Source organism: Garra rufa, chromosome 19 (assembly GCF_049309525.1).
Source record: "Garra rufa chromosome 19, GarRuf1.0, whole genome shotgun sequence".
NCBI lineage: Eukaryota > Metazoa > Chordata > Actinopteri > Cypriniformes > Cyprinidae > Garra > Garra rufa.
This window is the reverse complement of record NC_133379.1, coordinates 14296793-14318358: the sequence shown is the minus strand read 5'-3', so window position 1 is coordinate 14318358 and position 21566 is coordinate 14296793. Positions and strand designations below refer to the sequence as shown.

The 21566-nt window shown below is 33.7% G+C and overlaps 1 protein-coding gene across 1 annotated transcript; it reads left to right on the top strand.

The window, feature by feature from the left end:
• Positions 1-1068: 1068 nt before the first annotated feature.
• tmprss15 (transmembrane serine protease 15) lies at positions 1069-21226 on the top strand. Its single transcript, XM_073824764.1, has 25 exons — positions 1069-1226; positions 1311-1450; positions 4294-4361; positions 4701-4849; positions 5029-5070; positions 6337-6465; positions 6551-6659; positions 6735-6844; positions 6921-7058; positions 7325-7474; positions 9239-9344; positions 10306-10453; positions 10538-10679; positions 10757-10846; positions 11155-11280; positions 12783-12923; positions 13006-13116; positions 13199-13331; positions 15527-15622; positions 15711-15760; positions 16047-16251; positions 16326-16507; positions 18833-18928; positions 19008-19147; positions 20803-21226. Exons 1-25 carry the CDS (start codon positions 1106-1108, stop codon positions 20980-20982), a joined length of 3102 nt encoding a protein of 1033 aa, XP_073680865.1. The 5' UTR covers positions 1069-1105; the 3' UTR covers positions 20983-21226.
• Positions 21227-21566: the final 340 nt, after the last annotated feature.

The following is a 21566-nucleotide window of genomic DNA, read 5'->3' as shown; positions in this document are numbered from 1 at the left end:
TTATTTGAAAATCTTAAATCTGAGGGTGCAAAAAATCCAAATATTGAAAAAATCGAAAATTGAAATAAATTTGTCCAAATTAAATTAACTTCTTAGCAATGCATATTACTAAACAAAAATGAAGTTTTGATATATTTACGGTAGGAAATTTACGAATATCTTCATTGAACATGATCTTAAGTTAATTTCCTAATTTTTGGCATAAAAGAAAAATCGATAATTTTGACACAATGTATTTTTGGCTATTGCTACAAATATACCCGTGCTACTTAAGACTGGTTTTGTGCTCCATTTCCACAAAAATATTGTGCAGCACAACTGTTTTCAACATTACTAATAATCAGAAATGTTTCTTGAGTTGCAAATCAGTATATTAGAATGATTTCATGATCATGTGACACTGAAGACTGCAGTAATGATGCTGAAAATTCAGCTTTGATCACAGCAATCAATTACAGTTTAACAGATATTCACAGAGAAAATGGCTATTTTAAATTTTAATAATATTTCACATTTTTTACTGTATTTGGTCAGCAGGAGAGGCTTTTTCACAAACAGATATTACAGACCCTAACTTTTAAACAGCATTTTTTAATTGAAATAATTATAATCTAAATCATAATATATCTATTTATTTTTAATAATAAATATTATATCTAATAATTAATATAGAAATAATATATATTAATAAAAAATATGTTTCTAAAGCGGTCTCAAAAAGTGTTTTCATGTGCTTATGTGTTTTTCTGTTTTGTTGACAACTAACCCATGCATATCTGTAAAGGAGGAAAACTGGCCTGATTCTCTCTAAAGATGGGAGGATGGGTTAGTTTTGACAGCAGACAGTGAGTCTTCATTCTGGAATGCATTTGGATATCTAGAGGAATGATTTGATGATAGTGAACGTTCTGTTTTTGCTTTCTCTTGTGTTACTCCCCTTTGTTAATGCTTTCTGGAAATGCTGATAAAATGCCACTTGGTTCTAATCAACAATATTAGTTGCTGTTCAATAAAACTTTATTGCTCGGCTATATAACGAGGACAGAGGTATATTAGAAGCCGTGTAAACAGGCGCCAGTGTCAGTAACATGCAGGAGGTTTTAAAATGTCTAGAAGCGCAAAACGTCTGTCGTCCACGGAGGTGCTGCTCATTGCTCTGCTGCTTCTGCTGTTTGTGGCTTGTGTTGGACTCAGTGTTGTCACTTGGCTCGCTCTAGACAACAAAGGTATGAGACCTTCCTTTACTACTGAGTTCTACTAAAGGCTCAAGGTGTTCTGTACTGATGTGTTTTGATGTCTGGTGGATTCAGCTGCGGATGGAGGAGGAGAGGACAGCGGCTCAGGGTTCAGCGGGAGGCTGGTCATCTCTAATGGAAGCGTTTTCACAGAGGAGCTGCTGAACAAAAACAGCGCACAGTTTAAGTCTTTGGCGTATGATACTGAGCAGAAGTAGGGCTGGGCGATTAATCGAAAAATAATCGAAATCGACATTCAGAACCTATAATCGTTAAAATTTTTCCAGGAAGATTATTTCAATTACTTTCCCTTTAAAAAAACACAAGCGCTCCGTTACGTTATTCTGCCGACATGTCGATGGAGAGCTTAAACAGTATTTATACAGTAAAAAGTATTTACAGGATATACAAGGGTAATTTTATTTAGAGGAGATACTGCTTATTTTCTACTTTTAATATGAAAAACATTGAAAATTATTTATTTTGTTTCCAATAGTGCAAGTTATTTATTTTCACTAATTTAAGAAAAATGTGACTTTTCGTTTTAAGCAATGCTTGCTTTAATTTCAGTTGTTCAACACTGATGTTCAATTAATAATCATAGATCGTAGATAGTGTGTTTCCTTCAATTATTTTAAAATCAAGTAATGCACCCTTCATCCAAAAATCTCTCGCTTGTAATATGTGAACATATTTACTGTACAAAACTTGTCAGTGAACTATGAGGGCAAAAAAATAATTATTATATAAATATAATTAAATATAATTTTATTAATAAATAAAATAATCGTTCATTAATCGTAATCGGGTTAAAATGTTCAATTAATCGAGATTTTGATTCTAAGCCAAATTGCCCAGCCCTAAGCAGAAGGTACATCAGATGGCTCACATTGGATGTTTGAAGTAGTAGTACACCCCAAATAAAAAAAGCTCATCATTTAGTCAGCCTCATGTTAGTCCAAACCCGTGTGACGTACTTTATTGAGAAAAGATCAGCTGTACAGTGAACAGTGACTAAACCTACGCTCTCATTCACATCTGCTCTTGTGTTCTCTGGAATCATACAGTGTTTAGATGAGTAAACCATGACTTTTTTGATTCCGTTGGATGAATCATGAAGCAGAAACCAAAAATGGTTTACATTGGGAGATTTATTTTCGTGACAACTAAAGCCTTTTTTTCCTACAGGGAGATTTATACATTATCTAAAAGCTAACAAATACGCTTTCCATTAGTGTCTGGTTTGTTAGGATCGGACCATATTTGGCGAAGATGCAATTATTTGAAAATCTGCAATCTGAGGGTGTTGAAAAAATCACTTTTAAAGTTGTCCAAATGAAATTCTTAGCAATGCATATTTCTAATCAAAAATTGAGTTTTTATATATTTACAGTAGGAAATTTACAAATTATCTTCAAGGAACATGATCTTTACTTAATATCATATTGATTTTTGGCATAAAAAATTGATAATTTTGACCCAAACAATGAATTTTTGGCTATTGCTGCAAATATACCCGTGCTACTTAAGACTGGTTTTGTGCTCCATTTCCACAAAAAAATATTGTGCAGCACAACCGTTTTCAACATTGATAATAATCAAATGTTTCTTTAATGGTTTCTGATGATCAAGTGACACTGAAGACCGGAGTAATGATGGTGAAAATTCAGCTGCGCATCACAGAAATCAATTACAGTTTAATAGATTATTCACAGAAAACGGCTATTTTTAAATTTGGATGATATTTCACAATTTTTACTGTATTTGGTGAGCTTTTTCAGAAGCAATGATATTATAGACCCTAACTTTAAACAGCAATAGCCATATTATAATTTTTTTAAATGAAATAATTATAATATAAATTATAATAAACCAATTTTAATGTATTATTTTGATTAATTGTGATGAGATTGAATTACATTAATGATTACAGAAGTTTTGTGTGTATAATGTGCAAAGATAGACTTTTTACTGTTGTGACTGAATAAATTTTCTTTTTACATAGCTTTCTTCTTTCGGTAACTTATTGGCTGACTGGAATATAATTTTTAGGAGGCAATTGCGACTTTTATCTCATGATTCTGATATTTTTTCTTGCAATTTTTAGAAAAAAGATAATTGTGACTATCTCATAATTCTGACATTTTTTTTCTTGTAGTTACGAGTTTTCGACTTTGTTCTCAGAGCTGTGAGATATAAACACAGTTGCGAGTTATGAAGTCAGAATTGCAGGATTTAAACACAATTCTGACTTTTTTTCTCGCAATTACAACTTTGTATCTCGCAATTTTGACTTTTTTCTCATTTGTGAGATATAAACTCGCAATTGCAAGTTATAAAATTTATATCACGCAATTGCGACTATTTCTCAGAATTTGTATTTTATAACACGCAATGTGAATATGAAAAAATGTTAATAGTGCATTAGTAAGAAGCTTAATCATTTAAAAATAATTTTAAAAGTGAAAATATTTTTATGAATTACATTAATTATTACAGAAGTTTTGAGTGTACAGTGCACAAAGATTGACTTTTTACTGTTGTGACTGAATAAATGGTCTTTTTACATAGCTTTTTTCTTTCTGTAACTTATTGGGTGACTAAAATATTATATTTAGAAGGTAATTGCGACTTTTTTATCTTACAATTCTGACTTTTTTTCTCTCAATTTTCAGAAAAAGTTAATTGCGACTTTGTATCTCACAACTCTGACATTAAGACTGAGATATTAAGACTATAAAAAGACTGAATTTATATCACGCGATTGCGACTTTATTACTCAGAATTGCGAGTTTATGTGACGCAATGTGAATATAAAAATGTTAATAGTACAATAATAATTAGCCTAATCATTTAAAAAATAATTGACCGAAAAACACGCTTTTCAGCATATGGAGGCATGCCTTCTCTTGAATAGCTCATAATCTCAAACTTTTTCAAGGTGTGACTGTATAAATTGTCTTCTTGCATAGCTTTTCGTTCTGCAAGTTATTGGCTGACTGATATGATAAATATTTTAGTGTGATGATAAATCAATTTTGTTGTGTTTTCTCTACAGATCAATGATGCCTACAGTCGTAGTTCCCTTAAAGAGCAGTTCAGAAGCTCCAAAGTCAATGAATTCAGGTAAGACCTGATATATTAAAGCCCCTATAATCTCTAATAATGTGATTTGAAAAAAAAAAAAATCTGTATTTAAAATAACCGATAGCTGTGAGGTGAAATACTATTTTTTTTTAATTTTCCTAAAAATATTTTTTAAATAAGATTAATTTACTTGAAAGCCTTTTTTTGTATGATTTAGTCAGTGTATAAATATAACAAAAATAGTAAGATTTATAGGTAAAATTCAAGTTGGAACAGAAAAAATGAAAGATTAATTTTTTCAAACTGTCTTATGTTTGTTTATTTATTGTTTGAGTGTTAATGTGGAAACGTGATGTCTGTGTTTGTCTCTGGTGTCAGTGAAGGCAGCGTGGTTGTGTTGTTTGACGTCTTCTTCCTCGGCGTTCTGGATGCACAGACGGTTCAGGAGCAGTTAGTCGATGGTTTACAGCAGGCTGGCGGTTCAGATGATGGACTCGTAATCGACATCGACAGTGTGCAGGTCTCAGGTAAAATCATAAAACATATCTACGGTTTCATACCGATGGATTTTGTGTTCATGCGACCTTATTACAGTATGTTAACTGAATTGATTAGTTCATTTAAACTAACTGCAACTTTTAGTTTGAAAGGGTTTTCTACAACACAATTCTGTTGATTTGATGCAATTTCTAAATTATTCCCTCAGATAAACCAACTACAACCCAGGAAGTGTCCACAACAAAAGCAGGTGAGACGTATGTTGAATCAAATAAATATTTATTTCTAAAGCTACAATTTGTAATGCCTACTTGATACTTTCTTATTTAACACAAAAATTGCTTTAGCTTTCATGGGTATTTTTATGGTCAAATCTATTTTGCGATTAATTAATTAATCGAAACATCGTGTAATTAATTAGATTTAAAAACATTTAATCGACGTTAAAATGGATGAATGGGACTGAGTGAAACTTCAATCATATTTTTGTCCTGCAGTGTGACGTGAATTATAAAATTTCTAATTTAGCCATTTTTATTAATGCTACATTCTTAAAAATGCTGTTTATAATAGTAATTTTATTTTATGATATTTTAAGAAACAAATTATTTCATTCAGCAAGGTTGCATTAAACTAATCAAAAGTGTATAATGTATAATGTATAATGTATGTACATATATGCTGTTCTTTGTAATTTTCTGTACATTTTTTAATTCAGCTTTAATCACAACAGTAAATTACATTTTACTATATATTCACATAGAAAATATGTATTATAAATTTGTAATCATAATTAACAATATTACTGTTTTTAATCCATCTATGATCAAATAATTATGGAAGCCCGTTTCTGCCACTGTATAAAAAAAATAAAAAATAGTAATTGCAACTTTTTATCTCACAATTTAGAATTTTTTTTCTTGCAATTTTGAGTTTATATCTCGCAGTTCTGACTTTTTCTCAGAACCGTGAGATATAAATGCACAATTGCGAGTCATAAAATCAGAATTGTGGGATATTAACATGCAATTCTGATATTTTTTTTCTTATTTGTGAGATAAAGTCCAGTTCTGAGAAAAAAGACTGATCTGTTAAAAAATTGCAAGTTTATATCTCATCATTTTGATTTAACTCGCAATTGAGTTTTTATCACGCAATTATGACTATTTCTCAGTATTGTGACTTTTTTTTCCCTCAAAATTGTTTATTATGTAATTGCAACTTTATTTCTCAGAATTGCATGATATAAAAAAAGTCTAAATTACGAGTTTGTATCACGCAATTCACAGGAAAAAAAAAGTTAGAATTGTGAGATAACAAGCCGTAATAACCTTTTTTTTTTTTTTTAGTGGCCGAAACGGGCATAAATTCAAAAGGTTTCTTTCAAAAACATTTAAGAAAATCTTACTGACCAAAAACATTTGAATGGAACTGTATAGTTCATAAACTTGACTGGTTAGTTTAAAAAGTGATGTTTTTTTGTAGTTGTTGGTAATAGTTGTGCATGTGCTGTCAGTCACTCCAGTGAATTGTCCAGAAGGACAGAAGGCGTGTGTGGATGGATCAGCATGTATTCCTCAATCTGATCTCTGTGACGGAGTACAAAACTGTGCTGACGGCTCCGATGAGGATCAGGCTGTCTGTGGTATGTCCTTACGACCCTTTCTCAATATTACTGTGATATTTTTGTGATGGATAAAGTGGTCATAAATGTGTCTTTCATGCTATAGCAACAGTGTGTGACGGTCAGTTTCTTCTGCTCGGTCCGACCGGATCCTTCCACTCGAAGAACTTTCCCGATGTCTATGACAGTCCCACATCCTGCCGCTGGATTATACGGTAATCTGATTACATGATAATCAGACAGATTTTCAGGCAATTTAACAAACTCTCACAATCTTTCATTTCCCACAGAGTGTCTGAGGGCTCAGCTATCAAAATAGTCTTTCAGACGTTCCACACGGAGCAAGACATTGATGTTCTGGAGCTGTATGAGGGCACAGGCCCTATGAAAACACTGACATGTGAGATTACACTGTAAACACTGTTATGCAAAGCTTACAGACTTCTGAAATCTTGACATTAGATTTTCTCTTTCAGACTCTCTCTCGGGCAAATCACCTGGAGACATATGGCTCTTATCTCATGAAGCCACCGTTGAATTTTTCGCAGACTACAGCGGCAGCCTTCAAGGATTCAACACCACTTACACGGCAGAGAACGTCAAAGATCTCTCTAGTGGGTGTTGATTACAACCAAACCCAAAAATACTGTACTGCCATTAAATAAATGCTATTATAATATTTATGGAGTGCTGTAGCAATAATTTTTTTTAGTTTGTATGTTCTAGTATGTTTTGCTTACCAAGATTATCTTCACAAATGCATGACTTTTTTATTAATTTCGAAGCCTCTCCAGTGCAAAAATGGTAGTTTGCTTATTTGAACATATTCAGATTTATTACTTAAACGTCAGGTTTTATTGAATTCTATGTTGTTTTGTAGATGAAGAGAAGATCAACTGCTCATTTGAAGAGAACTTCTGTCTCTGGAGGCAAGATGTTAATGACAACGGCGACTGGTTACGAGCACAAGGCGATAATCTCTCACCCGAAACTGGCCCAAGCTTCGACCACACGACCGGAAACCAGTCAGGTGCCATTAAATACAGCAACCGTACTTTAAGCAATTAAAGACTAAACTTTCTTCTTTTTCTTTTTTTATCTCACCATTGGCTCTTGAGTCTATGGAAACCCATAGAACCACTTGAAAGTTATGCAATTTGGCAGGGAGATAGAGGACTGTCTCAACATTAACCAAAAAATACAGCAAAATAGATGCAAGGCTGTATCCTTGCAATGCTTTAGCATATTCAAACCAAAATTGGTGTGTGTTATGACAATGATCTGAGGGAACCTGCACAGTTTCGACACACCTAGTGATCAAGAGATGTAGAAAAAAAAAAAAATTGTGTAACGTCTATAGAGTTTAGTCACAAGACTGGTCTCTTTAGATTTCTATGGAATATCAAGTTGAACAATACTCATTTTTCCCATGCCAGCCATTTTGTGCATCAGCCATTTAGAATTTTGTCATACAATGTTATTAAAAATGTTGAGGCAGCACAACCTTGGGGTCAAAAATGATCATAATCTCAAAAAACACTAATAAGTTTTGATTAATTTTGCCTATTGTAATAAAACTGGTCTTGATAGATTCCTTGAATCATGCTGAGAACATCAACACCAATTATGCCATAATCAGCAAACTTCCTATCTCTGCCATTTTGATTTTGTACATACTTTTTACAGTTCCCCCTAAACCACTGGTCTGATTTTCACTAAATTCAACTCGGATCATCTTCAGATTATGCTGACAAGATGTTATGGAATTCAAGTTGATTAGTCAAACAATTCTTGAGTAACGTGAATGCATTTGATGAAGAGCACTCTAAAATAGATGCGAGGCTATATTTCTGCAATGCTTTAGCGTATTCAAACCACAATTGGTGTGTGTTATAATGACAGTGACCCAAGGGAACCCACGCAGTTTCTGCACAGTGCCACCTAGTGGTCAGGAGATATGAAAAATAGCATTTTTTTTGGGTAAATTCTAAAGAGTTTAGCCAAAAATCACAAGACTACACTATACTACAATACAGTGTCATGTTTTCCCATGACAGCCATTTTGTGCATCAGCTATTTTGAATTTTGTTATAAAACGTCATTAAAAAGTTAAAAAGGCAACACCATCTTGAGGTCAAAAATGATCATGAAATCTCAAAAAACGCTGTTTGATTCCTTTTGCCTATAGTAATGATACTGGTCTTGATAGATTCCTTGAATCATGCTGAGAACATCAATACCAATTATGCCATAATCACCAAACTTCCTTTTCGCCATTTTGATTTTCTTTGAAATTATACTTTTTTACAGCTTCTCCTAAACCGTTGCTCTGATTTTCACCAAATTCAACTCATTCATTTTCACTACTGTGTGTGTGCACTTGGATGGGTTAAATGCAGAGCACAAATTATGGGTCACAATACTTGGCTACACATCCTTTCCTTTCCTTCCTTTTCCTTTTAGACCATGCTGACCATGCATGTGATGTGTGTCATTATCACCCCACACTGAATGCCCCACATCAATTTAAAAACAACGCCACCTATTGGTCAAAAGTCATAAACTAATAAATCACTAATAAATGTATTTGTTTTTTTAGCTATTTAGACTTAAATCATCTTAAAATGTCTTTAAGTACTCTGTTGGTCTGATGCTCACTGACCTGCTTGCTTCTGTATTGCTTGAACTCTAACTGCCGCTTGCAGCTATATTTTTATTCTGATTTGTTATTGCCCTTATTTATAGTATTTACACATCTGATGTAGTGTAACAAACATAGATTTTTATCTCACAGGGTACTACATTGTGACCTCTCGGACCCCTGGAAGTTTGGATAAAAAAATCCGTATATCCAGTCTTCCTCTGACTCCTGCAAAGGAATCAATGTGTCTGCAATTCTGGTTAGTATTTCTAACGTAATGTAAGTGCATTTCAAAAACTATATATATATGAGTATATTAGAGTAAGCATGCTTTTTTAACTCATAGGACTAAAGTGTAAAGGGGTCACATGATGTTGCTAAAAAAGACCAATATTTTGTGTATTTGTTGTAATGCAATGAGTTTATGCGGTTTGAGGCTGAAAAAAGATTATTTTCCTCATACTGTATGTTATTGTTGCTCCTCTCTGCCCTGCCTTTCTGAAACGCTTCGATTTTTACAAAACTTATCAGTGATGGAAACCGAGGTGTTCTCTGATTGGCCAGCTCTCCGGTGCATTGTGATTGGCTGAATACTTCAAGCGTGTGACAGAAATGTTACGCCCCTTACCATACTAAGGCAGTGGGTACATAGCTACTGATTATAATAACTCGTACTGTCTTTTTACGCATCGCGCCGTGTAAACATAACACCATGTCTGCATTTGCAATCGTAGAACGAGAAACAACAAGCACTACTCTACACTGCTCAAAACTGGCGTTTGAATAGTCAATACTGAATTTCTTTAAATATGAAAATGCACTTACAGGCTGCGAGTCAGAAGCACAGACTGTCCTTGTCCTATAGCCTTAACCCTTTGTGTTCAGCTGGCATTGTAAGCTGCGCTCTCAGGTTCAGGAAACAGTGACGTGTTCAAGTAGGGGCGTGTTTGAATGAGCCGTTTTAGGAAAACTCTTGGCTGAGTCTTAACTTGTATAGGAAATATCTCTTTGGTTTTGAGACTTTGCAACTTTACCGATCTTATCTGTTACACAAACAGATTGTAACACTCCAGAGACAAAGGAAAACAAGAAACCGTATCTTTAAGTATCTGAAGATATATCATACATATGAGTAATAGATGCTCTTCTTAATAGTATGCAAAAGCAAACTGCTTTGTGCACAGCTTTAGCATTTTCTGACTGTCCCTGTGCTCTTCGAGGTATCATATGTTTGGAGAGGAGGTCTGGCGTCTGATAGTCACGGTACAGGAAGGCTCATCCGTCACTGTCCTCTTCCAGAAAGAAGGGAACTACGGTGACAACTGGAACTACGGTCAAGCCACACTAAACATCACTGCTGAGGCTGTGGTCAGTTCATGTACAAACAAGCTTAAACTTCATAACTTAATGTGGCTAGAAGGTGATTCAATGTCCATTTGGTTTGTCTCTCAGCTGGTGTTTGAAGCACAGAAGAGGCCGGGGTTTCTGAATGACATCGCCCTGGATGATATCAGCATAGGGCCTGGTTCTTGTGGACCTGCCCCTCCAGAGCCGACCCTGGTCCCTCCTCCCACCACTCCTCCTCCTATACCAGGTGATTATACATGCTGCAGCTGTTAGCACATTAACAATGGAATTACACATGTGATGAGTTTGAGTGATGTATCCTAGAGGATTGTGGGGGACCGTTTGACCTGCATGAACACAACTCAACATTCAGCTCTCCGAACTACCCCAACGGCTACGGACACAAAGCTTCCTGTGAGTACTAAACGCATTATATTAAAGGAGAAGTTCACTTCCAGAGCAAAAAAGTACACATTATAGACTCACCCCCTTACCATCCAAGATCTTCATGTCTTTCTTGCTTCAGACACAAGAAATTATGTGTTTTTTTTGAGGAAAACATTTCAAGATTTAGCTTGTTCCGGAAGTGAACTACTCCTTTACCTTTCAGCCATGGTCATTAAGAATGCAGAACAATTTATGGAAGATTAAAAAAATTATTAATTGCATTTCTGCCTGCTTCAGTTTATAATGTTTTAGTCTTTATGGTTGAACTTGTTCAGGTGTGTGGACCTTACATGCTAAGGAAGGACAGAATATCCAATTGCATTTTCAAGACGTTGCTTTAGAGATGGATTATGATGTATTGGAAATTCGAGATGGAGTGACGCCCTATTCGGATTTGTTAGGTGATTTTGCATATATTTCCAAATGTTTGATTTATTGTGGCATGCATTTGTATTATAGATCATGTGGGGATTTTAATTCATGTTATAATAAAAAATATAAAACCTCTCCCTATACATACACTGCCGCTCAAATGTTTGGGATCTGTAAGACTTTTTTTAAAAGATGTGTCTTATGTTTATCAGGACTGCATTTATTTGATCAAAAACAGAAAAAAACTGTAGTATTGCACAATGTAATTTCAATATAAAATAATGGTTTTTATTTTAAAAATTACTTTACAATATAATTTATTCCTATGATGCAAAGCTGAATTTTCATCAGCTGTTACTCCAGTCTTCAGTGTCACACGATCCTTCAGAAATCATTCTAATACGCTGATTTATTATTAGAATGATCAATGCTGGAAACAGTTGTGCTGCCAAATATTTTTTGGAACCTGTGATTCTTCTTTTTATGATTCTTTGATGAATAACAAATTAAAAACAACGGTATTTATTCAAAATAAAAATCTTTTCTAACAATGTAAATCTATGCTATCACTTTTTTTTTAATCAATTTAACACATTTACTGACCACAAACCTTTATTGTTAAAAAACGTTCTATTTTAAATAAATGCTGTTCTTTTTCACCTTTTATTGATCAAAGAGTTCATAAAGAAAGTATCACAGGTTCCAAAAAAATATTAAGCAGCTCAACTGTTTCCAACATTGATAATAAATCAGTATATGAGAATGATTTCTGAAGGTGATGTGACACTGAAGACTGGAGTAAAGATGCTAAAAATTCAACTTTGTATCACAGGAATAAATTATATTTTAAAATATATTCACATAGAATACAGGTATTTTAAATTGAAATAATATTTCATGCATATGCAGCCTTGGTGAACATAAGAAATGTCATAAAAAAACCATTAAAAATCTTACTGATCCCAAACTTTTGAGTGTGTATAAAATCTCTTCTGCTCATCAAGACTGCAATTATTTGATCAAAAAGATTGTGAAATATTATTATAATTTGAAATAGCTGATTTCTCTGTGAATATCTGGTAAACTGTAATTGATTTCTGTGATCAAAGCTGAATTTTCAGCATCATTACTGCAGTCTTCAGTGTCACATGATCCTTCAGAAATCATTCTAATATACTGATTTGCTGCTCAACAAACATTTCTGATTATTATCAGTGTTGAAAATTTTTGTGCTGCGCAATATTTTTTGTAGAAACTGTCAGACATTAAATTTTTCAGGATTCACAGATGAATAGAAAGTTTAAAAGAAAAACATGAATTTATTTGAGATGCAAATCTTTCGTAACATTATAAATGTCTTTACTGTCACTTTTGATTAATTTAATGCATCCTTGTTGGAAAAAAGTATTCATTTTGTAAAAGCTTTTGCCATGTATAATTTTAAAATAACTTCTTTTTGCCTAATGTTTGAAGTTTATTTGCACAAAGTGCACGGAGAGCACATGAGTAATGTGTGTTTTGGTCACTGAAGGTGTCCTAACCGGGGATCGTTCCTTCCCGGATCTTTTTTCCACAAGCTCTCAGATGACAGTCATGCTTTTCACTGATGACTCGAGTAACGACAGAGGCTTTCTAGCCAACTTTAGCGCCGGCATTAACCTCGGTCAACCAGGTTTGTTCTCTGCTGTGTACTATATGAGCATAATCACATGAAGACGACTTAGGAAACCGCTAAACCTCTGGTCGATGTGCAGATCCGTGTCCCGGTGGGCAGTTTCAGTGCGGCACAGGAGGGTGTGTGTCCAGCTGGAGTGTGTGTGACGGGAAAGAACACTGTCCTGACGGCTCTGATGAAGCTGACTGCGGTGAGTCCACAATCTGAACCACAGCCAAACAAATCAACTGATGCCGTTCATGCATGTGATCACAGGCTCTGCTGTGTTTCAGTGCATATAATCAAAGATAACGTCACTGGAACTGAACGACTGAGACTTCAAGTCCAGAGTCGTGTTTACTCGGTGTGTGCTCAAGACTGGAGCTCGCAGCTCTCTGACTTCTTCTGCCGCTACCTGGGCTACAGGTAAACGCTTAATGACTAAACACAGTAAGAACATTATCATGTTAAGAATGCAGAGACTGACATGTCAAATAATGGTATTAGTAAAAAAAAATTGTGTTTATTTAACCTTTGACAAAATATATTTTTCAAAAATGCATATGTGGTTTTGTTGAGTATCATATTTGATCCATCAGGTTTTTATGGCTTATATAGTCTGATACAGTGAGAATATGGAGCTCATACTTAAACAAACCAAACAGTTCAGTTTTATTAAAAGGCTCAACTGTGCAAGTTTGCAAAGTGAGCAAAGCATAAGATGGAATTTATGGAATAGTGAGATCTTAAATACAATGATATAAATATGTGACCCTGAAGCACAAAAGCAGTTATATATAAGTACCACGGGTATATGATCGATTTTTCTTTTATGCCAAAAATCATTAGGATATTAACTAAAGATCATGTTGCATGAAGATATTTTGTAAATTTCCTACTGTAAGTAATATATCGTTTTAATAAGTAGTAATTAGTAATATGCATTCCTAAGAACTTCATTTGAACAACTTTAAAGGCAGTTTTCTCAATATTTAGATTTTTTTGCACCCTCATATTCCAGATTTTCAAATAGTTGCTTCTCAGGGCAAAAATTGTCCCAACAAACCATGCATCAATGGAAGGCTTATTTATTCAGCTTTCAGATGATGTAAAAATCGACCAGGGTCACATATCAGTCATCACTCTGTATCTCCAGTAATTTGTCACAGTAAGATGAGTTTTAAATGCTAAGTTTGATGATGAAATCTCTGAAGATTTTATTGTGGAGGACAGAACATAATGCAATGCAATGTCTAAACCATAGTTGCTTTAGTCTTGTAAATATTTGTCTGAAAATATTACTTACTATGAAAGTTATTCTTTGTTAAAATTTCACAGTAAAAGACATGTGAAGCATTTTTTCAATTAACCTACAAGGGCTTTTGCTTGCTAGAAAATTACAAACTATCAGACGACAGAAGCATTTCCACCACTGAGTAAAAAAATAAAAAAATGAGACTTTTTATCTCACTCAATCTCATCTCAATCTTTTCGGAATTAATATATATATATATAAATAACTATAAATAAATATAATCCTTCGGAGGAATAAAGTCAAAATGTAGAGATTTAAATGTATAATTCCCGAGAAAAAAGTTGCAAATTGAGAGAAGAAAGTCCATATACTTGTCAAGTATATAGTATAGTCAAGCATAAACTCACAGTTATAAACTCACAGTTGTCTTTGTAAATTTTTATGTCTATATTCTAAGAAAAGAAGTCAGAATTGTGAGAATAAAAGTCAGAATTACAAGTTTATATCACAATTTTGAGTAAAAGTTGCAATTATTATTTTTTAAATTTAGATTGCCTGTAGTAGTAGTGTGAACAAAAGTGTTGATCTTATTGATAATTTAGAGGATTTAGAAGTTTATTCAGAATTATACAGTAGCTTTATAGGGTTGAACTTAAAATGGTTTGTCAAATAATACACTGCAAAAAATGTTTTTGTCTTGTTTCCAGCCGAAATATCTCAAAATTCTTAAATCAAGAAGGATTTTTGAGACGAGTAAAAATTATTGTCATGTTTTCAGAAAAAACAAGTCAAAATTAAGTGAGTTTTTGCTTAGAACAAGCTAAATCTAGGGTAATCGTTGGGTAAGAAAAATAATCTTATTTCAAACAGAAAACAACTTTATTTTTCTTACCCCCATTGGCTGATTATTTTGTTGTTCTAAGCAAAAAAGCACAATATTTGCTTGTTTTTTTCTGAAAACATGAACATTTTTACTCATCTACAAAATCCTTCTTGATTTAAGGATTTTTAGATATTTTGGCTGGAAACAAGACAAGTTTAGAAAAGCATTTTTTGCAGTGTACAGGGAAAAAGTGTAAGAAGTGTAATGCAGTGTTGCCAAGTCCTCGATTTTCCCACGGAATGGGGAAACTTTAACACTGTTGCTGCAGGTTGTTTTTCATGTCTGTGGATTGAAGTGACCTTAATAACGTGATATTTAGCCTGTGGAAGGCAGATTGTACCAGGGGATCCCAGCCAGGAAATGTGTATTTTTCCCTCGGTCTGCAATTTTTACCAGGGGACCCCCACCCAAATGCAATTGGGCTGGTTTTGTTGTAAAAACCTGGCAACCCTAGTGTAATGTCATGTTGGTTGATGTCTGTAGGTCCGGAAATGCTTCATTCTCCAGCATTATGGACGGAGATGCTCCATTTACTACTGTAAGTGTGAATGCAAATGGCTCCCTGGATCTGAAACCCAGGTAATCCCTAAAATAATCAACACATTTATTAAATCCACTGGCATTGGCCTGTTAATCTCATTTCAGACTCTTTTGTGTCTTTTCAAAGTGATACGTGCCTCAGCGAGAAGATTGTGTCGCTGCATTGTAACAATCAACGTAAGTTTGAAAGCCACACTGCCCTCCAAAGGCAAAGGGCAGTAACTACGCCAACACTGAAACTTAGAAATATTGACACTCTCGTTACTCTGAACAAATTATTTGAACCAGGGAAAAAATTGAACCAGGAGACTTTGTCACAAAGTCCATTTTAAGCCTTAACTCAGTTTTGACCAAATGTGTAGTTACTGCGCTTCGCCTTTGGAGGGCAGCACAGCTCAGCTTGATTCATTTACTTACAAAATGAGCAGATAATCAACATCTCGTTGTTTACACTGTGTTTTAGCATGTGGTGCCCGTAAAGTACCCTTAAAAAGTGAGTCTAGCATAGAAACAGACGGAAACAAAGCCGGCAGAGTGGTGGGCGGACAGAATGCCCAGAAAGGGGCGTGGCCATGGATAGCATCTCTGCGCTGGTTGGGCCGTCACGCCTGCGGAGCCTCTCTGATTGACAGGGAGTGGCTGATTACAGCTGCACACTGTGTTTACGGGTAAGTGCTGCACGCTCAGAGGTATATGCTGTTGCTGTAAAACTGAGAAACTAAATGACAGTTTGATCCTGTAGGAAGAACGTGCACCTGTCGAACTGGGCGGTGGTGTTGGGGCTTCACTCTCAGTTTGGCTCCGATAACCCCAACAAACAAGTCCACTCCATAGATCGGGTGATCATGCACAATCGCTATAACAAGAGAACAAAGGAGTCAGACTTTGCTTTAATGCATCTACAGACGCCTGCCAACTACACGGGTATGCAGGCAAACTTATGTGTCTACAAATGTTGTACTTTTACTGTTTTTCATTTTGCAGGCATACTTAAGGTGCATTTATGTCATTTTTTTGGATTTTATGCTGACACCTACTGGCGAGAATGTAGCATCACACAAGTTTTTTTCATTGTAGTTATACCTTACACTATTCAACTATTTATTTTTACTTTTATTCATCACACTGCAAAAAAGCTTTTCTTACTTGATTTTTTTTGTCTTGTTTCCAGCCAAAATATCAAAAAATTCTTAAGGATTTTCTAGACAAGTAAAGATAATTTTTTGTTTTCCGAAAAAAAAAAACAAGTCAAAATGAAGTGAGTTTTTGCTTAAAACAAGCTAAATAATCTGCCAACTTATTTTTTAAACAGAAAACAAGATTATTTTTCTTACCTCATTGGCAGATTATTTTACTTATTATTTTACAAAAACACACTTAATTTTGACTTTTTTCTGAAAACAAGGCAATCATTTTTTTCTCGGCTAGAAAATCCTTCTCGCTTCATGAATTTTTAGATATTTTGGCTCACAGCAGGACAAAAAAATCTAAGTAAGAAAAGCATTTTTTACAGTGCAAAAGGCATTAAATTGATCAAAGGTGACAGTAAAGACATTTATAATATTAATTAATAATAATCAGAAATGTTTGTTGAGCAGCAAATCATTATATCAGAATGATTTCTGAAGGATCATGTGACACTGAAGACCTCAGTAATGGATGCTGAAAATTCATCTTTGATCACAGAAAATCATTAAAATATATATTAAAATATAAAAGTGTCCCTATTGAAAACTAAAAATGCTATAAAGTATTTAAAATACATTTATTTAATGCTAAGTATTTTCCAAATACATTTACATAATATGTAAATAATACAATTTTAGGATACTAAACTGGTACATTTTAAGTTTGCTAAATTGGAACTAATTTTGTACTTAATGCACTTTAATTGTGCTGAAGTCCAACTAAAGTTATACTCAAGTATATTTGATTGTGTTAAAGTATAACTATTGCAAGTCCTCATCAATAGTGGCTTAATATTAAGAAATGTGCATTGTGCAAAAGTAATACTCCAAATAAAGTTTAATTGTGTTTTTTATATCAGTACGTAAGCTATATGTCAGTAAATATGGTAATAGACTTGAACTTTACTTCACTTTTTAACTAGGGGTTATTTAAAACAATGTTAGACTTCTTTTAAGGGCAGACCCTGCAGGCAAAAACTGTGTTGTTTTTTTCATACATCTGTCAAGTTTGAGATTTTGGGCTTTTTTGTGTTTCATAAAGTGTTTTTTCAGACTAGTGGAAAGAAAACATCCCAAAGACACTGTTAAGTGTTTCTTTTATAGCACTTTATCTATTTGTGTCAATAGATTTCAATAGCAATACATATTTTTGAAGTCTGTTTTCTCAAAATGATTTTTTTCTCCTACACTGAGCCATAAATCTCCACTTCAGCAGCACTTACACACACCACACTTTACATTTGTGTTCCTGTCTATATCCTCAAGGTTTTTACAGAGGGATTTGTTCATATAGAATTTGCTTGATTTTTATGAAACATTTTATTCCCTAAAGATTTGTACAAATATAGTGTTTCCCGTCTGTTTCTGAGTTATGGCGTGATGAAATGAGATCCCAAAATCCCTTCTGTAAAAACTTTTGACTCTAATATGTCAAAAAAATTAAACAAGTATTTTGAAACTGACATCCAGTGTTTAGAGTTTTTCTCTAGAACTGTATGCAAATTCATTAAATAATGGCTCATTTACATATTTAAACCTAACATTTCAGAAAATGTGTAATACAAGAAATGTTTGCAGTTATCACTGAGTAAGTAAGGTGATAACTATTAGTTAAATTTTTTACCCTATTCACCTGCAGTGTCTCCTCAATACTTTGGTAGTGAATATGAAGGCTGCTTTTTCATCCGTGATTTACTCAATTTGCATATACATTAGTGCAGTAGTTAGTACAGTATGCAACTTAATTTATTGAATTATTATTTACATAATTGTTTTGTGTTGAATTTGAATTTATATTGTGAGGTTATTTTCATCACATCTAAACCCTTTTTCTCTTTTGGTGATTCTGGGTGGAATATGACCTGAACATTTCTTAGTGGGATTGATTTTGAACATTTTAAAGTGAAAAGAGTTATTTGAACATTGCAGTTGTGTCCTCCACACACTACTCACAGAAATACACTCTAGAATAATGATTTGTGTATATTGTCTTGTCTAAATCGTATGAAATTATTTGCCAAGAAGAAAATGCAAACCATAAAAGTGCAATATTTTCCTCCAGATTACATTCAGCCCATCTGCCTACCAGACGCTGGAGCTCCGATTGAAGAAGGGAGAAAGTGTTTTATCGCTGGTTGGGGACTGACGGCTGAAGATGGTCAGATTTGTGCATTCAGTTTTACTTGAAGCAGATATTTGTGTTGGCGGTGTATAAGCGGTGTGTTGTTGATCTCCAGCCACCATAGCTGATGTGCTACAGGAAGCGGTTTTGCCACTTTTAAGCAACAAACAGTGTCAGGAATGGCTGCCGGAGTACAACTTCACTGAGCGAATGCTGTGTGCCGGCTACGCTGAAGGAGGAGTGGACTCCTGTCAGGTGTGTCTACTGTACACTCTATAGCTATATTGTAGATGTTATTACATTTCTTCTTTTTCTTTTTACTTTTTTGGGGGTTAATCTTTAAGACTAGATCAGGAATATTGACTTTTTTATGTCAGATCTGAAAAATATATTAGCCTGTAATCTGCTGAATTTTATATGGGTCAAAGACGTTAAGATGTCCAAGTTTTACAAAATTTACAAAAGTGAATTTATGTCCATAGAAAGCACATTAAATGTAAGTAAAGTGTCTACTTTTAAGGTTTTAAAGTTTTTGGAGAATTAAATGTCAAAATTAGTTTGTTACATTGTCATTCAGTGTAACACAATATTTATGTAAAGATTCAAACAACGTGCTTATTCTGACTTGTACGTATTAAAATATATAAAATAATGTGGGAGCATATTACGTTTGATTGTGTTCTAAATGCGTAAAAGTTCTCTGAGAAATGGGCAAAACCTAGGATAGTGGCACATTTAAAAAATGTAGAATTACAGCTAATTAGTATTTGGGGTGAAGGTAATTCATCTTTTAATATGTCATAAATTGATTTTTGTTGTGACAAGATTGACACTGAATGACATTTTAGTGGGTGTCTTCTGTATATTAGGGAAAAATCTATGACATTTATTTTTTGCTCAGAAAAACAAAACAAAAATGCAATGAAATTAAACAGAAAACTTTTTAATATTTTTTTTTTGAAAAAACAACAACAATCATTTTTAAACCATCATTACACTTGTTGTTTTTATCTCTAAACCCTTTTATGTCTGACCCATATATACACACACACTGCTGTTCACAAGTTTGAGATCAGTTGGATTTTAAGCGTTTTTTTAAAGAAGTCTCTTGCATTTTTTTAATATTCTGTAATGAATAAAGAGTTTAAAACGACAGCATTTATCTAAAATAGAAATCTTTTTGTAACAATATTTTTAATATCTTACTTTTTAAAAATAAACTAACACTTTTATTCAGCGAGGATGTGTTAAAGTGATAAACAAGTGATGGTAAAGACATATATTATTAGAAAACATATATTTTTTTTTTATTGATTTGAAGAATAAATGCTGTTCTTTCAAACTTTTTATACAGCAAAAAATCCTGACAAAATTATCACCGGTTCCAAAAAATATTAAACAGCACAACTGTTTTAAACATCGATAATAAATCAGTATATTAGAATGATTTCTGAAGGATTGACACTGAAGCCTAGAGTAATGATGCTGAAAATTCAGCTGCGCACCACAGAAATAAATTACAGTTGACCAGATATTCATATAGAAAACCATTATTTAAAATTGGAATAATAATTCACAATATTACAGTTTTTTTCCGTTTTTAACAAATAAATGCAGCATCAAAGAGCATATATATATATATATATATATATAAACAAGAAATCTTACTGATCCCAAACTTTTGAACAGCAGTAAATGTTTTTTCTATGTTGTTTTTATGTTGTTTATCTATCTATATGGTGTTTTTAATATGCTTTTAGACAAACCATGTCTATACAGTGAAGCTGTTTTAAGGCATGAGACAAGAAAAACATTTAAATATGTAATTTAGATGATCAAAGATGAGTTTTAAGGGATACAGTTTTTGACTACAGGTTGATTTTAAGATGACGGTGTGATTTTGTGGTCAGGGTGATTCGGGTGGTCCGCTGATGTGTGAGGAGGCCGGTGGTTGGGTTCTTGTAGGCGTCACGTCGTTTGGCATCGGCTGTGGTCGACCGCAGCGTCCAGGAGCGTACGCTCGCGTCAGTCAGTTTGTTCAATGGGTGGCAGACAACCGCCGCCTCTATTCGGACTGGAGAGGACTCTAATCATTTACCGATCAATTACTTTTATTTTTTATTGTCACTGGCTTTTAAACATCATGATCGCTACCAAATGATCTGAGCACTTTACTGTGATTACAAAAAATGTCAATGTCAATGTGAATGATGATTTAGGAAAATGTTTTGTTTGTAAACCGTTCATCCTACCCAAATGTGATATTGTAAATAATTCAGAAATGATCATTTTGCTATTGTGTATTATAAATAAAGACTTATTTCTTGTAACGTTTGAGAACTTCTCAGTTATGTGTGTTTACAAAGTACACTGCATTGACAATAAATTAATATATAAGTGAAACTGCATTTCTCACAAACACTGCTAAAAATGCTTTTCTTAGATTTTTTTTTTGTCTTGTTTCCAGACAAAATATCTAACAATTCTTAAATCAAAAAGGGTTTTCTAGATGAGTAATTTTTTTTTTCAGAAGTCAAAATAAAGTGATTTTTGTTTGAAACAAGCTAAATAATCTGCCAATGGGGTAAAAAATGTTTTCTGTTTGAAATCTTACCCCATTGGCAGATTATTTGACTTGTTTCAAGCAAAAACTCACTTCATTTTGACTCAAATA

Excerpts from the sequence above, each read along its gene's own strand:
- tmprss15 (XM_073824764.1), top strand. The coding sequence starts at position 1,106 with ATGTCTAGAAGCGCAAAACGTCTGTCGTCCACGGAGGTGCTGCTCATT. Across the intron at positions 1,227-1,310 it reads GCTCGCTCTAGACAACAAAG|CTGCGGATGGAGGAGGAGAG; the intron begins GTATGAGACCTT and ends TGGTGGATTCAG. Across the intron at positions 9,345-10,305 it reads TCAATGTGTCTGCAATTCTG|GTATCATATGTTTGGAGAGG; the intron begins GTTAGTATTTCT and ends GTGCTCTTCGAG.